This window comes from Amblyomma mixtum, chromosome 4, assembly GCF_055824585.1.
Source record: "Amblyomma mixtum isolate Tamu chromosome 4, ASM5582458v1, whole genome shotgun sequence".
Classification (NCBI taxonomy): Eukaryota; Metazoa; Arthropoda; class Arachnida; order Ixodida; family Ixodidae; genus Amblyomma; species Amblyomma mixtum.
Genome location: NC_143015.1, coordinates 129,761,963 through 129,779,568, shown reverse-complemented (window position 1 = coordinate 129,779,568; position 17,606 = coordinate 129,761,963). Strand labels below are relative to the sequence as shown.

The window sequence follows — 17,606 nt, the reverse complement described above, 5'->3', positions numbered from 1 at the left end:
TGCTTTTCACGCAATCCACGGCACACTTTATCCGTCCCGTCACTTTACGCACATTCGTTTTTCGACCATCGACAGCTACTTTGCCTTGCAAATTAATTCCAAACTCTACTCTATCCACTAAACTGTACAATATGTCCTGTCTAATACAGAAACAGAGCCAGCCTGCCTGCTACATGTCACTTCAGATGTCGTGCTCTGAATTGTAGCGGGGCGATCAAACGAAACACAAAAAGAAGTCATTCTGGGTCTTTCCAAATGGGACCTGTCTGTCCAAGGCCAACCACGTCGCAGTCCGTACCCTCGATACAAGGCAGCTCGGCGCATACGGGCAAAGTTTCGAAACATCCCGCGCGCATTCTCATTTATGCCCCTCCCCCGCGGTTGGATTGCGCGAGGTGTTTGACCCTGAATTCTCTGTATTACAATCAGCAGCGTGCGATAGCGGCACGATAAGTGGCTGCCGCCGAGAGAAGGAGTTTCAGTGGCGCGTCGATAGGTGCGGATGCCGGTGTATCACAGTTGCGCGCGTACCGTGCCTGCGTACATTGCGCCAAGCCGCTAGTGCCTTGCGGTCAACAACAGGCGAGCATGGTTTAGTATCGCGTCGTCAGGAGGCGTTGTGCTGCGACGGACTGATTTGCCATTGATTTACGATTCGCCGAAGAGCTTGTGTAGTTGTTTTATAATCCGCGATTGTTCACATCCCTTTACGGAACACATCGTGAAGCCGGCCGAGAGAGAGATTCCGAAGGGAAGAGCGGAACGTCAGCTGGACATGATGTTCGACTTTGGCTTCACAACTACTGTGACTTTGTTCCTACTGATCTGCTACCTCCTCTTCATTTGGCTGCGCAAGTGAGTTTTTTTTATATAAATTTATTTTCTGCGGTGTTAGAAAAGGGGTAATGCTTTCAGCGTTCGGACTTACCCAAAGTTTTACATGACAGCAATCGATTGACGGAAAAGATTTGTCACAGGATAGTTTCTGGTGAACGATAGTTTCTGATGCCATAGCCGACCAAAGTACTACAAGCCGCAGAGCGCACAAGCATAAAGTACGCATTCACCGCTGTTCGTGCAATTTGCCTCTCTCGCGGTTCACTTCGGATCCCCATATACATGTTTAAAGCTGCTCCTTCCCATTGGTTTTCCTGTCTTTGTTTTAAAGGGGTTCTTCATTTTGTGCCAAAAAATGAAGGCAACATTTCCAGCCTTTCACGAAGAGTCATTCAAATTGTTTGAATGCGGAACAACGATGCTTGACTGACGCCAAGGTGCTGCGAAGAACCGTTGAACCGTGAAGTTGATGTTATAACGCTGCTTTCTCAAAGATTAATTACTGCTGCTGAGATGTATGCTTTTTGTGCATGTAAATTTCCTCACATACGCAATTTAAACAAAATCTCCAACCCGCCGCGGTGGCTCAGTGGTTACGGCGCTCGGCTGCTGGCCCGAAAGGCACGGGTTCGATCCCGGCCGCGGTGGTTTAATTTCGATGATGGCGAAATGCTAGAGCCCCAAGTATAGTGCGATGTCAGTGCACGTTAACGAACAGCAGGTGGTCGAAATCTTCAGAGCCCTTCGCTACAGTGTCTCTCACAGCCTCAGTCGCTTCGGGACGTTAAATTACCGTAAACCATTACAGGTGGGTTTCAATTTTCACTTTTCGGGGGTTGTTAACCAAAGAAAGAAACACCAGAGAGAGGTCACGAGTACGGAAAATAGGCTATGTCTTAATTGAGTACCGTACAATGGCATCAGACCTAAAACAAGGGCCAGTTGGTTCGGAATATTAGTTTACTGCGCGCTACAACACGACACTATTGACGATGTGAAAGATGTGCCACCGGAACGGCAGATAGCAACGCCTGGCGCCGAGATGACGAACACACCAATAACAAAAAGTGCTAGGTGTGTTCGCTAAGCACGGCACCGCGCCAGCCCCCGCAGTGTGATTTTCGCCGCTCCACTGACGTCATTGCGCTAATCTTCTTTACTCGTGACTGTACTTGTCATCTCCGCGGCGGCTTAAGTGGCTACGGAGCTCGATTAGCGAGCCCAAAGACCCGGAATCGAATCCCAGCCTCAACAGCCCCACTTCGATCGAGGCGAAATGCAAAAGCCAGCGTTGTCTATGTGAAGTCAGTGCACCTTAAAGAAGCACAGGGAGTCAGATTTCACTCCGGCGTCTGTAATAGTGCATGGACACCTTTGGAGCGTTAAACCCCACATGCCACACCATATCTTTAAAGGGTTGGCGAATAATACGCCAAGCATGCCTTCATGTGCTGTCTAACGCTTCGCAACAGTAAAGTCAGCTTTTCTGTCAGGCTACGATATCGAGAGGGCAGGAAAACTGGTTTTTACTCGTGTTAACAGAGACAAGAAACAACAGCGCCTACAAAAGAAGAACACATCAGAAGAACAACGCCGGAAAAACCTTTGTTCTACGTCGTTTTTCTGTTGTGCTAGTCCTTGTAGGCGCTTTTGTTTCCTGTTTCAAGTACTGTGCATCATCTATCCCAAAATGAAGTTCTTCTAAACCCTTGTTAACATTGAGAGCAATTATTTACGCGTTAGGCACCGATAAAACAGGTCAAAATGAAAAAAAAAAAAGAACTAGGCAGTTGTAACTGCGCCGCTGAGGAAGTGCGTAATAAAGGCCAGCTGAGGATTCGGATTCTTATCGTCTGAAGGCTCAGCAATGATGTTACAATGACCTCCCACAGCCCGTGCGCCGCTTCGTTGTTGTGACGGTAGGATACCTTTATCGTGCCTCGGCAAAGCATTTCTGGCATTCCCAATTGTTCAGCTCCCGCTGCTCCGACAATCGCAAGAGGGAGGGTTATAAGTGGCTCTTTCATGTCAGTGAGAGATTATTTCAAGCACAGTATCACGCGACAAGCACAAAAGACTCTTGAAACTGAGGTTGAACGCAAAGTAAATGCTCTCCAAATACCGAAAGGACACAAAATAAATGGGATCTTCAATAATGAGCGTAATTAAAGTATCGTTATTGTTTCATTGTACAATGGTCGGTTATTAAGTGGGCTAAAATGCGCCCTTAAAAGCCTTATTCAAAAGAAAAAAAGGTTACCATAGGGCACAGCGCAAGTGCCTTTATCTGGTGAATGTTCAAGTGTCGTTTGATAAGTGTGTAGAAATACAATGTAAATTTTTTATTCAAAAAATTAAAATTGTCCCGGAACGAAGTCTTTGTGAGGAAGGGGGGGGGGGGGGTACGCACTTGGTGTACTTGACGTACATTTTTTTAAGCTGTTACAAAAGGAAGAATTCTCGAAGGTAGGGAAATGCAAGTATACCGCTACGATGACGCGTTTTTCGAAACAGAAGCCTCTCCCACTAACGCACATTTTCAAGTTTGTGAAGAACGGCGCTTTCGGTGTTAGGGCCCAACATGCGCGTTCTTCACAGGCTGTGCCGTCGAATGACGAAAATCCCGTACCAAGGTTAGTGATCTCCGTGTGTTACCATGGGACGACTGGCATTTAGAGGACTGCAGTCCTAAGCCCAGTAAGGACATTTTCATGGTGTGTTTTTTTTTTTGCATCTTTCAATAATCATTTCGATTTCCTGTTTCCTATGTTTCCTATGTTTTGATGCTGCATTTAGACTGCATGTCACTAGCTGTTCTTTTACATCTCGTTGGCTGGATCGTTGAAGTTTTGCTCGAGGCAGTCTCGTTCACAGAAATGAACCGACTTCATCTCCTATCGCTTTCAGTTGTCGATGCAACCGAGAATGAGTGGAGATAGCACAACTACTCGAACAAGGCACGATAACGTTTTTGCATACGCGCACCAACGACGTTGCATAGCCACAATCGGAGGTTGTTGCAGCCCCAGTGAATCCCTTTCTGGCCGAAAGTATAAGCTGAAAGCCTCAACTTATGCCTACTAATTACTTCCCCTCCAAAGTTCCTACTATTGCTGGTTCACTCTTTACACATTTTCCAACTTCGACATTTTTTTTTTTTTTGCCCTACATACTTTCCTATTGAAAAACAACGCAATAAACGGCACAAGGAAGATGGACAACACGACCGCTGAATATCGACTGGCCTTTTTCTGCAAATTTTCCTTCTTCCACACATTTTCCTGATTCAAACTCAGTGATGCCAGTGACACTCGGATGGCGACGAAATGCAAATTCCTCCATGTAATGAGGTTGCAGCGCGCGTTTCAGCACTGCAGGTAGTGAACACGACTCCTAAGCTGCGGAATACTTGAATGACCTCGGCGATGGTTTAGAGAGTAAAAATCTGTTAACAAGCTAAAATTGTTCTCTGCAACACTTGTGCACACTTCAGCATGTCCACATGTCTCGCGTGCGAGGCGTGTAGTTGTCTGTACACCCTGTCTTGCGGGGACGGCATCACTATACGGGTTTTTTGTCCACTTATTTTACCGACCACGTATGCCAGTGAGACCACATGCGTTAAAGCTTGTTGCAGGAGCGTATTTCCATATTTTGCTGCCGGTCACGAAGAGAGAGAGGGGGGAAGAAAGAAGGAAAGAGAGGAACCTGGGTCAACCAGAGAAGGCTTAAACTCCCACATGAAGTAATGAAAGAGCTTCGCACGGTGCCTAGAATGACAGTATCGCATACTGAATAAATACGTAGGATGGAGTGCTTTCACTATAATAAAGTGTGGCATCATTCGCACGTACAGTCGAGGACAAAAGTCTCCGGACCACGTGTTCCTCTAACGAAGCCGATAGCTCTGCTACTAGTCGGCTGCTGGAGACCACACTTGTGGAGGTAAAAGTTAAATTTTTGTTTTTTCATCTCCACAAATGCGGTCTCCAGCCGCTGTCTGATAGTAGAGCTATAAGCTTCGTTTGAGGAACACGTGGTCCGGAGACTTTTGTCCCCGACTGTACTTTACCAACGTCACTAAGTGTAGGTCAGCGAACGGGACTTCCTTCGCTATCTCGCGCTCCGGAAGCAATAACCGTGCGTTTAAATCCGTGTTTCCTCTTGTGTATGGTGCAAAATGGTTTGGTTTAGTTTATTGGAGTTCAACGTCCCAAAGCAACTAAGGCTATGAGGGACGCCGTAGTGAAGGGCTCCGGAAATTTCGACCACCTGGGGTTCTTTAACGTGCACTGACATCGCACAGTACACGGGCCCCTAGAATTTCGCCTTCATCGAAATTCAGCCGCCGCGGCCGGGATCGAACCCGCGAATTTCGGGTCAGCAGCCGAGCGCCGTAACCACTGAGCCACCGCGGCGGGGTGGTGCAAAATCAATTAATGCTTTCTATAGCATAACCTTGTTCAACTGGTTGCAGAAATTTTTTGAAATAACTCTTTATGGAGCTCTTATCACAATCTTATAGTTCTTAGATGCAAATGTCCATCTATGTAGGTCAAGAAACTACAGGGGAAATTCGAGGGCAGGAAATTCGTGCGCTTGATAGTTTGTTGCGTGGTTTGTGAGTGAAATATTTCGCATGCTTGCCATATTAATTCTACAAGTGTTTTTCTTTTCTGGTGCAGTCAACGCAAGAAATGCTTCGAAGCCTTCGAAGGCACCGGCATACCCGGGCCTCCGGTGCGCAGTCTCATCAACGGCAACGCAGATGAGTTTTGGTATCCGGTGAGTAGGAGCCCCGCGAACACTGAGGGTTTTTTCAACATTTTCAGATTATTGTGGCGTTACATTCTTTACTGTCGCCTTCCTTTGTAGCAAGCAAGAGATTGCTTTCACTGCACTCACTGAGAATGTGCATAAGTCGTGTTGCCGCCATGACGCTTTTACTCCTTATCGAATTAGTATTGCCGCCGCGGTGGCTCAGTGGTTATGGTGCTCGGCTGCTGACCCGAAAGACGCGGGTTCGATCCCGACTGCGGCGGTTGAATTTCTTTAGAGGAGAAATTCTAGAGGCCCGTGTACTGTGCGATGTCAGTGCACGTTAAAGAACCCCACGTGGTCGAAATTTCCGGAGCCCTCCACTACGGCGTCCCTCATAGCCTTAGTCGCTTTGGGACGTTAAACCCCATAAACCAACCAACCAACCATCGAATTAGTATTGCTCTTGAACTTGAGAAAATCAGGAGCCAAGAACATAATCATAATTTATTTACCACTGAGGGCCGCTAATAGAGAATTATATAAATGTCCACATTGCGGCTTGTGAGCGAAGCTTTTGCCTTTTCAAGTTATTCTGCCACCTTTCCGGAGCACTTTAGAAAGAATTCTAGCTGTTAAATAACGCTATATACTTTTCTGCAATGAGAAAAAAAAAAGTTGGAATTTCAAGTTTCGTTACAAATGCAACCTCCTTCCGAACTAATCCGAATTTCGCACGGAAATGAATCGCATCTTACAAATGTGCATTTCGAAGCACACTAGCATGCGTTACGATGCTCTTCCTTTATTCGTTATTTCCTGCTCTCAACATATTTATCATGCAGTGCTCGCTACGAACAACAACATGCGCCACCCTGCGGCGGCGTAGTGCCACTTTATTTTTTTCAAATAGTGCATTTTTTGTTTAGATACTGAGGAAAGCAACACCGAAAAGCTGCAAACAGGAGGCGAAACACTACTGTGTAGCTGAATTTAGGCCACCGGTGATGTCACAGCCGTTTTCTTCACACTTGCAGTACACTCCTCGAATGGGTAAACTAGCATCAGCAAGTGATGTCGCCGCTCAAAAATTTTTATTAATTACTGACTAGACAAGTTTTGTGAATACTGATGTTCATGTAGCATCTGTAACGTAACAGACCCAGTGATTCCCGTAGAAATTGCCTCAAGGAATACCAGGAAGCGTTCCGCTTCAAAATTGATTCGCATAGAACCAAAATGGAGCATGGACCGTTATTTAGAAACAAGAACTAGGACAAACAAGGCAGTCGACTCTAGAAGTTACGTTAAAATGCGATGATCTCCAGAGACGTTCAGAGTCCGCGACTGCTGATGGTCACTCATCGTGGTCAAACACAGAACATAATGGGCCATGTCATAAGGTCTCATCGCTTTGCCTCTTTATGTCTATACTTTATCTGCGGCCCGCACGAACCCAGTCATCCTTATGGAAACAATTCAAAATAGAGACGCTGCTTCGTAATCACTTTAATATTGCTTCCATTTTTACACTGTTAAACAAGAAGCCACCCGGACCTGCTTGAAATGAAACCTTTACCAAAAGTACTGTTAAAGGTTAAACGTTTAAACGTTTATCAAGGAGTACGGTCAACAAACACAGCTTGGAATTGTCGGTGTCAGAGCAGCTATGTGGGCAAGTTGGTAGGTAGGTCACGCCTTGCTGTTTTTCCTTCTCGCTCTGTATGTCATTGTTGCGCGCTGGTCTAAAATACAGTTGTCTGCTCATCCAAGTCAGAACACGTTTTTGCTACTAGTCGAACACCACAGCCCATTTTAGAAAAAAAAAAGAAGCTTGAAGAACTTCTTCGCTTTCTGCGGAAATGTATGAATGAAACCTTATTTACGTTGAGGATCGCATGGTGGCCTAGTGCGAGGAAATGTGGGGAGAAGGTGTGTATTTGGGAAAGGTTGGGGGGGGGGGGGTGAATAACGCTTTTCGTGTTCTGATCGAACTCTACGCTACGGCTACTAAACACATCAAGGAAAGTGAGCAGATGCGTTGTAGCGTCGTTATTGCAAGATGTTTATTAGACTGGGCGCACTACGCGTGTCGGATGCAAGTTATTGGCCGGCTCAAGAGATCGCTGTCGCCAGAACTTGCCGCTGGCTTAGCTGTAATTAGCTGCAGAGTATCCTCCTGTAGCAAAACTAAGGCGAACACTTAAGCTCGTTTGTTTCTGTTTCTTGTTTTTTCTGCATGGAAGTTTGGCGCAGCCTTGGGAATGTAGGCAAATTAGGCGAGCCTAAACTAATTAACTCCGGCAATAATGTAGACCGATAGTGGCCGAGCATCCAGAATAGGCGATGCGTCGTCCTGGCTCACTTATTAAACTGAGCAGCAATCTACGCTAACGTGAAGCAGGCAGGTCATCAAAGAAAACGATACTGCTGATTGGTCATACCCCAGGAAGTGAGAGAAGAGTGCAGCCTGGAAAGAAAGTTTGAGTCTTGGAGCTGCTAATATGTATACACTGCGTTCCAGATAACGTGAACCTAGAGTTTAAATATAAGCAACATATGAAAGTGGCAAAAATAAAACTTAAGCAGCACCGCTGCCGGTTGCTTAGAGCAAACTGAAGTAGTTACCCCGCGTTTCTTTCAAAATAGACAGTTAAAGCTACGTTTTTAACCTCTAAAACGCTGTAGCCAACGAAGAGGCTCCATTTAGAAACTTATATGGCGTCCAGTTGAGTTTATACAGGCGCAGTTTATTCATAGATTCCTGTTCTAAGTTTTTTTGTGTGTGCTTGCAGCGAAGCTCACGAATGCGCATAGAAGAACCTGATGGAAGTACGTCAGTGCTAGTTTGGCATTGATATCAATGAGTATCAATAATAAACGCACAAATTTAACCTATTCTACGCAAAACTAAAGTCGTATGTAACTGGAAAAAGGATTACACACGGAATGCGAAGAATAGTGTCCCTATCTTAGTGAGACGCGATACAATTGGCACAAAAGCAGACGTTTAGCATGAAGTTGTCAGGTTTTCATATTTAGATAAGCACAGGTTTCTTTTACTTATGTCAGTGGCATTTAGCAGGGCTAATAGCTAACTGTAGCGCACAAAAACTTTCTGCACGCCTTTCGCATCAAACTGGAGGCGATTAAAATTAAAAGCGCAGAAACTGAATTAACGCTGTACACGCCCACCTACTTCCTTCGGGAGTTTATTGTTCCATTGCAGATTTTTTAATTTTCGAGCCAGCCCTGTGTTAGGCCTACAATGAGAATTGTGCGACAAATAACCGATGCAGCAGTGAAAGAAAACCGTAAGCCTAAACCAAAAAATGTCATGAGAGAAACTAATACTCCTTCTCTGTAAGACACGAAAATATGCAATGGTCTGAATAAAATTTGTGCTAATCTTTTTTAAAATTATTTTTTCATAAAATTGTGCACTCTGCCAGACTGCACAATCGGGCGACGGCAAAACGGCTTTCAGTAAATTATTTTTTAAACTACAATTTGCATCGAAACGCCTTGTTGCCGGAGTTTCTTCGGTCATAGTCCTGAAAATAGATTCACCTTCTGAAATGTAGGTTCATAGTCCGGCAAAGGGTACGCAGAGATGCTCAGATTTTAAATAAACACAGTTCCTGTCATTGAAAATGCCGAACACTTGTTGTGTTCGCAATAGTCCTCGTCTGTAGGGCAAAATGAATGCTGTAGGTAGTAATTTCTTGCTTTTCTTCAGTACAAACAAAACTTGTTATTTCACTTCTAAACACACTGCCAATATATGCTTTTGTTTCATTCTTTGGTTTTGTACAGTTCTTTATTATCTGTGGCGGTACGCTGCCTTATCACTTTGTTTGTGTTGGGAGCCGGGACCTCAGCGTTCGGGAAAGATGAAGGTCGTGGGCGGTGGTTTCCACAATGTTCAAAATGATAGTTATTATAATAGGCGCATTATCTCGGAAGTTCGATGCACACTTTAAATTGAAGGCTGCTGCGAGCGAGTGCCTATTTTAACCGGTCGACAGTCGAGTGCACTTGATGCTATCGGCGCCGCCCAGTTTTTCTCTGTTTGTGGGGCAAGTTTATCCAGTAAACAGTTTTGCACCAAAACCAATCTTTGTCTGCATACTGGTATGTGTCACGATGTGACAGTAGATATTTTTCTTTAAGGGATGGAAACAAAGGTACGACACCGAGCACTCACTGCGAGGAATTCTCGATGATCTTTATCTCTGCTTAGTGGTCTTATCTCCCACTTTACAGGGACGTGTTTGTGGTAAGAATGCTTGTTCCTGTCTCTTTTCAGTCTCAGATCGAAAGCCTGGGTCGGTGGCTGAAGGAGTACGGCGACGTTTTTGGGTGAGTGCGTCGCATACACGACCGATAAGACTTGTGCAGTCAAACGATTAGCGAGAATAAAGACGTCGCGGTACACCAGGACGCTCCACTCAGGAGTAGATGACAAGATAAAAAACCAAAAGTGGCCCGCTTGGTCGCTTGCTGTTAATTTTGTAGATGTGACTTCAAACCTCATCAGCCTGATTGAAAGCGGGAACCTCTTCGTAAGCCAAACGTTTCACGAGCTTATGGCAAGCTAAAGTCACAAGAGTGTTTTTTGCACATCACGACCATTTGTGACCGGTGACAAGTTAAACATCAGCTCAAAGCTCTGCCTGATCACGCGCCATATACCTTCTTGTGAAAGCAGCGCAGAAAGTCGGCATGTGCTTTGCCGACACAGCTATATTTTCGCTGTGATGGAGAGTGCATTATTGGTGCTGACTGGCTAAGAGAACGCTGATTCGGCGCGATAACAAATGTGACAATTGTGCTTCGATGTTCAGAGTTCAAGAGAGCTAGCTTTTGTGTGTTGCATTTTGGGAAGAAGTTTGCGCAAAAAAAAACGCAAGAGGAATAGAAGGACACATAAGACATTCACGAGCGCTCGCGAATGTCTCAACCGTCCTTTCTTCTGTCCCTCGTCCCTTTTTTGAGCTACCTTCTTCACAAAAAAAAAAAAAAGGATCCGAGCCCTCGGAATAGTAAGCCGCTGATGACATTATTTTTTTAGAAGCAATAATAGTGCAAAAAAGTCACTAAAACGCTAAGAAAGACAAACACACGCACTGGACCACATGACATAACGCGTGGGATGAGCAGTATGTTCGAGCAACGCCGCGTAGCCCCGCTACCCATCATGGTGCGCCTGGCAAGCTGCCGACCAGTTTAATGACCGGCTGTTTTTTATCCATACCATGGCTTTTTCATTCAAGGTGTTTTTCTTAACTTATTTCAATGATATGCTTTTCTGTTCAGGATAATTTTCGGGCTAGTTGGTGCTCCATGATGTGAAGAAGTGAATGCAAAAACTAGACGAGGAACGGAAGTCTAGTTTTCAAGCTGACTTCTTCACACCATGCTTTTCTGCTTCGTTCATTTTGCACTAACATTTGCATTATATTTTGCATGACGCACGAGAAAATATTCGTTGTCGTATTTGTTTACTAGGTATTGTAAATAAAATTACCATTTTCCTGCATTATTTAACCATCTCCGTGTGGTTTGGAAAGATTTCTTTTATTTCGAGAGCAAAATAAGTTAATGCTGGTTATACTGCCTATACCGCGCTGTCACATGCACGACATTCATGAAAAAAGTACAATCCTTTGCTTATGAGGTGTGGAGTGTAGCTCGTTTTGGACTACCAGCGCCTGAAATCTTATCGAGGGTTGGTGACTCATCGTCATGTAAGACCGCAGGGTGAAACGAAATCCGTTGCATGCAATCTCTATAACCTAATAATATCATCCTGTTTCTAGTGATGAACATGAATATTAGTTAGCATAAATTTGAAAGGACATCGGCGCCTTATGTAGGCTGACAAGTTTCTTAGAGACATTTATGGACGTAAGAACTCCATCTAATATTTTTTTGCAACAGTTCTTTACCTTATTTCTTCATACGTTGAACTCTACTGTGAAACCGTCATTTTTTTTTACCTCCACACAGTTAGCTGTAATTAGATACACTGGATAACCTCTTTGAGTTTTTTTGCTGATTATGGTCTCGGTTACTGATCAGTTATTAGCTTCCTTTATCTTAATATAACTACCTCTACTAGCGAGTACGAGAGGGTTGTAGTTCCCCATCGCAACTCCTCTTTTTTGGTCATGGGAAGAAATCATACTGCAGTTGACGCCATAATGCTCAATGAACCCAGGACTTGTACAAAACATAGGAAACACAATGTACATGCCAGAAATGTACACGTAAAAGTGACACTGAACATTCAGCAATGAGCAATAATCAACCCTATACTCAGTAAATGAAGTTGATCTGCGTAGATACATCGGTGCGGGACACCTATTGCGAAAACCACTAAACTAATGCTATGTTTAACTGCAGTTAGCCCTTGCAAAATCCCTACTTCTTCTTCTCGTATAACTCTGACATTCCACGAACCCATCTTAGATGAAATTCCTGATTGCGTAAAACAAGGATGAGCAGCAAGCTGAGCTGTTGAAAGCGCAAAAACATCTTATGAAGGTTTAATTCTTTCATCGCAGCCTTACACTTTCATCACTTCTCTCCTACTGTCATATCGTATTTCTTTTCGTACTTTGCGAAGCAGCAAGATGAGGTGTGCTTCTGCGGTCGACGTTCCAATATTTTCTCAAATTGAACTTTCCCTCTCTCTTGCTCTCTTTTCACGAGAATTTACCACCATTTCAAGAGATATGCATAGCAGAAGTTGCTGGAGAAAGAAAAATTTGCACTTAAGCCACAACGATGACATAGCAAGCACTGAAAAGAGAAAGAAGCGTGCCAGTCTTATAATTGTACACTCTTCTGTTTTCACTCAAGCGCGAACATCTTGCAGCGGAAAGTATTACAGCCTTGCTTTGCACATATAGTCCTGCATTCTTTCCTGGAGTCTACAGCGCCATTCCGTGAAAGCTTAATTACTTAGTTTATTTATTCCGACCTAAAAATTTTCATTAATTCAGTATACTTCAATTCAATAGTCACCACAGCCAAGCGTGGCAGGCATTTACCGCTTGCCGTGGTTTCAAGATTGCAAAGTGGAAAGAGGGAAATTTTCTTTCCCTGTTCAGATTCATAATAAGGCAGTACAAAATACGAGGAAACAGAGAAAGAAAGACAAAGGACAAGCACTGAGATGGCAGTGCACGTCTCTGGGTGGTTTTTATTGTTGCTTTTTGATGGCTTTTCTGTACGTCAATTCTCATGGCTTTGAGTGTTCCTTTATATACGAAGCTTTTAGCAGATAAAGCCTTTAGTTCAGAGTCAGCGTTTGTCCTGTGTCTTTCTATGGTCCCTCGTCCTTTGCGCTGTTTTACAATGAACCTGTACTAACTAACTAACCATACTAACTAACCACGCTAAGGGGAGAGTATGGATAGGCCAAGGGTGATAGTGAAGAAAAAGTAGAGAGGATGGGTAGGTGGCATTAATCTACAATACTTACAACAGCTTTCTGATTAACGCGCTAGGCCGGTGAGCTTAGCTCTAACAATTTTTTCTGAGTCCCGCACCAATGTTCCCATTATAAAATATACCTTTACCACAACAGCTTCATCGTCCGAGAAGGGAGGAACAGCTCACATCTTTCACTGAACATTCTCTTTATTATCGCGAAGCAGAAGTTGTTCAATTACCGCGGTATTAGTTTACGTGTGAAACGCCAGCAACACGCTTTAAATCCATCGCAGGTGAACAAGTAAGTGAAATACACAAGAGGAAAGTAGCAAAATACAGCCCCACAAAAATAGCCAAAAAATCATCATCATCAGCCTGACTATACCCACTGCAGGGCAAAAGCCTCTCCCAAGTCTCTCCATTTACCCTGTCAGATAAATAAAAAATAAAAAACTCTTCTGGTTAAGTAATAATCACTCCAGTCGAAGTGTCCTGTACTAGCTAGCCCTTATACAAGACAGGAAGGTAGATGACAGCACCGGAAATTTTTAACTCACCGTTAACGCGAATGGCATCGCGGAGAAATGTCGGTTGCATTGAACGAATAAAATCCAAAATACTTGGTGTAGAAAAAGAAATACCGCGAATATCTTTAGAAATAGCGTTTAAGTTGCTAGTTAACATATTCTCTGTTGCCCATGAAATCGCGTCAGTACGTACATGCTACGGGGTTTTACCTATTTTCTGCCCAGACTCACCCGACGTGAATCGTGAATATACTTCCGTGAACATACTACACGTTAAAAGCTGGAAGTCAAGGCATACCTGCATTAATAGCTCAAGAGGACAGAATAATGTTTTCAAGTCCGATTTGAAGGAGCTCGCCGTAGGAGATCGCAGCAGCCGAAGCGCTCATATACCCTTGGAAATATCCTTCAGCAAGGGCACAATCTGGAAGCCAATTCCCACGTCCCTGTACAAAATGAAGGTGCGAATACAAATATGCGAAGACACGAACGCTGAGATGCACATATATGTGCAAATATGAAGGCACGCGTATATACGAACTGCGCGTACAGCAGGATACATGAGGAAGAAGAAGCAAAAACAAGCCAAGATTGCAGAGACACGCAGTATTTTGATGTATGCGGACTTTTTAGTTGAACAGACATTCGCTACCTCTGTGCACGCAGCCCAAGGAAAATGTGTGCAATCGAAAGAACGACAACAAAAACGCGCGCCTTGGTACAGAAAAGGATGATTTATATGTGCAGACAACCATGCAGAAAAGCGAGCCATGTATAAACATGAGGTCGCCTTATAGCGTTGTTTTTTGTTGCTGTTATGGCTTTCCGGCTTCTTTTCCGGCCTTCGGCCCTGACAAGACACCATCCAGGGGCAAGCCATCAAGACGCTGGGTGTCACGTTTATCATAAAAGTAAAAAACAAACAAGCAGGTCATGTTCACCCTGCTACTAAGGATGGCCTCTGTTTTTTCCTTCCCTCCCCGAGCTGCCTGAAGAAAGCAGCGACTGAAAAGTCCTCTGTGAGAGACTTCTCGAGGTAAAACAGGACAACCAGTTCGCTGCCGCTGAATCTCTCTTCCGTAAAATAAATTTCAATCAGGCGAACTGCGAGTGGTAGTGATGAAGATGGCAGCGGTTAATCATGGGGATGAATGAGTGTGCTGTAGCGCTCGGAATGGACGTTTTCGCCATCACTACCTGTCCTCAGCAAGCACGTCAAATTAAGAATAAACCTTAAACAACTGCCAAGCTTCATTTACGGGTGAAAAAAACTTAAGTTTATGCGATTCTAATTATTACATTTTTTCCCGTGTCACTTGTTCGCTGCCTGGGAAGACGTCAATAACTGGAAATTTATTTCACGCACACTTTTATCTATTCTCTCCCCATTTAAAAAAAACTGGACAAATGAAACTCATTGAGACGCATCTTAGTCGTGATTATTTTGCAACGATCGATTTTAAAGGCCCGACCTCTGGGTTGTTCGTTGGCGTTTCTGTGGCTGGTAACCACGTTAACCACCCGTCGGGCGGTTACCGTGAAAGAAGGAGGATGAGCATTGCAATGACGTCACTCGTTAACTGGAACGCGCCATGAAAATGCACCATGCTGAAGGGTCTTCACTCAATGACGTCATACGTGGCACTATATTTTCTCCCGCTCGTAACATCTCCAGATGCTGTGATTACCCCCCGAAACACATGTATAGACCTCGTTTTTCAAAATCAGGCATGGGTCAACCCTTTGATACGCATCTCCTACTGCTTCTCAGGCCAAAAGTCTTCCTCTACGACCATCTAAAACTTCGAGAGAACTGTTACGTGAAGTGCGAGTATGTCTGCAAATTTAAGAGTGAATTATTACTCCACCTTTACGCATGTCGCTCTCTCAAAATGTTTACATACACTGCGAAACAAAACGAAAATACTTCAATAGCTCTCGATGAACCTTTATACCGTTGCACAGTGGTAACCGTGCTGTGAGCTGGGCGGCCACTCAGACCGTGTCGCTTCTGAGTTATCAGTGAACTACTATCCACCCCACTGATAAAATGTGTGCGTTCAAACCCCTCTTCTGTATTCATGTCCTTCTTTGTTTCTCTTTCGGGCTATTCCAGTGCAAGATAATGTAGAAGTGGCCTACCTCTCTAGGTTTCCTTCTAAATACGCCTCTTATTCTCTCTCCGAGTTGCCCTCATATTTTGGCCACAGGTCTTAAGCGCCCGTTCAGGGATTCAGTCCTGTCGTCGCCGTTGGTGTAACCGACGGTGACGACGCGACTGAATAAAAAGTAAAAATGAAATAAACTTTGCCGCGAATGGGATACGAAACCGCGGTGCTGCAAACATATCAGCTTCGCTGGCCACTGCCCAAGAGCACTTGGCTATCGCCACAGCCGATCACTCTACGTATTAAATTGCAACACACGCTCACGCTGTGTATTGCACATCGTCGTCTCCTTCAGCTAACATCGCTATCGAACTAATATACACATTCTCGAGTCCTGTGTATTGCACATCGTTGTCTTCGTTAACTAATGTTCCTATCGAAATGATGTCGCCAGATGTGTCGATGACCCAGCAAAGTAAAAAAATTAGATTACAGGGCCTGAGACATCTAAAGAGCTTAGCTCGCATTAGGGAGTATCGTAATCATTATTGGAATTTTTATGATAAACAAGTTAAATTATCCGCAAGTTAATTCATCTAGTTATTTATTTTATTGAAGATGGACCAAAACTGGTTTTTCTTCGTACCTTTCTAGTAGCAGTTCTTGAAGTTTTCATAGAGTATTAAAAAAAACTAAACACAACAATCTGTCACCAGCCGATGTCACCAGTAAACTGCGACACCGAATTTTCGGGAGCGGATTCCAGAGCCTACGCTACATCGCCACCCACCTCAAAGCGGCTGAAACCAGCTCTTCTCGGTGTGGATATCACAAGTTTATATAGAATGCAGGAAACTTTCTTAAATTCAGTTCTCTCTGACATAAATTTGTTTTTCGCTGCTGAGACACGATAACAACCCTAGAAAGGGCCAGCGAATGAACCTTTTCTGAGAGAAAAACTGAGTAGAGTCCTTTCAGTGTGTTTTTAAGAGCTAACTTGCTCAAAAATATATAGTACAATACCATTAGGCTCGAAAATCCTTAAAATGCGGCCTGAAACTAAGACAGCAAGCACAGAATATTCAACCTCTGCATGTGTGTTTACTTTGAATCAGCCGCAAAGCAACAAACAACCCCGTGCAAGGCACGTCTTATGCTGAATTTCTTTTGTGATCGATATGCCTGAAACAGCCCTGATGGAGTGTAAAGTTTCAGCGCTGTCCTTTCTTCTATAAAGCCAAAAAGATGATTTTACTTCAGAAATGCGTATTACTTAATTTTTTCTGTTGCACTACACAAACAGGCCAGTACTTTGAGGCCATAATTACGGCCAAGTTATTATTCGCTTGGCATCAGGCGCCAGCCAAGTAAAGTGCTTTCCATATTTCGCACAGAACTTAGGTTGCAGAAGGCCGTTGCCTCTTATTTTTCTTTGTGCACCATTAAGGTCGTTACTTTCTGATGACATAACGCTAATGACCTCGCCTTCTTGGGAGCATCGCAAATGAGATGGTCTAAAATGAAAAAAAAAAACCATTGGCCAAAAAAGTAAACTGGCTATTTCTCTTTTTTCTTGGCCAAGCCAAACACTGAAATTTCATCATTTCAGGATGAATATATTTAAGGCTACTGATTAACTTATTAACTTCTAAGACGCGACAAATATGACTACACATTAGAAGGCGCTAAGGTCATGTAATAAAGTTATAAGGAAAACGCCTGACAGCAGTCGGCCAAATTTTCCTAATGAGGCATGCCTAAAAGATCAACTTGACTGAAGAAAAATAAAGAAGGAGGGTGAATGACGTTCAGCGCTAAACTAGGGGCCTTGGTAAGCCGGCTGTCTACGCTAACAAGACCACGGAGCTGAAGTACAGTAACGAAAAGGAACCCAAACAAACTTAATGAGCTTTTTGCTATGTTTTCTCTGCGG

The 17,606-nt window shown here is 43.9% G+C and overlaps 1 protein-coding gene across 1 annotated transcript in view; it reads left to right on the top strand.

Moving 5' to 3' along the window:
* The first annotated feature begins 722 nt into the window (after positions 1–722).
* The window catches only part of LOC149348211 (cytochrome P450 3A43-like), a 45,972-nt gene continuing 29,088 nt past the window's right edge, over positions 723–17,606 (top strand). Inside the window, exons 1-3 of the mRNA XM_089585767.1 lie at positions 723–855; positions 5,523–5,622; positions 9,905–9,957. Coding sequence (XP_089441893.1) covers positions 776–855; positions 5,523–5,622; positions 9,905–9,957 — 233 coding nt within the window. The 5' untranslated portion in view covers positions 723–775. The remainder of the gene's footprint in view (positions 856–5,522; positions 5,623–9,904; positions 9,958–17,606) is intronic.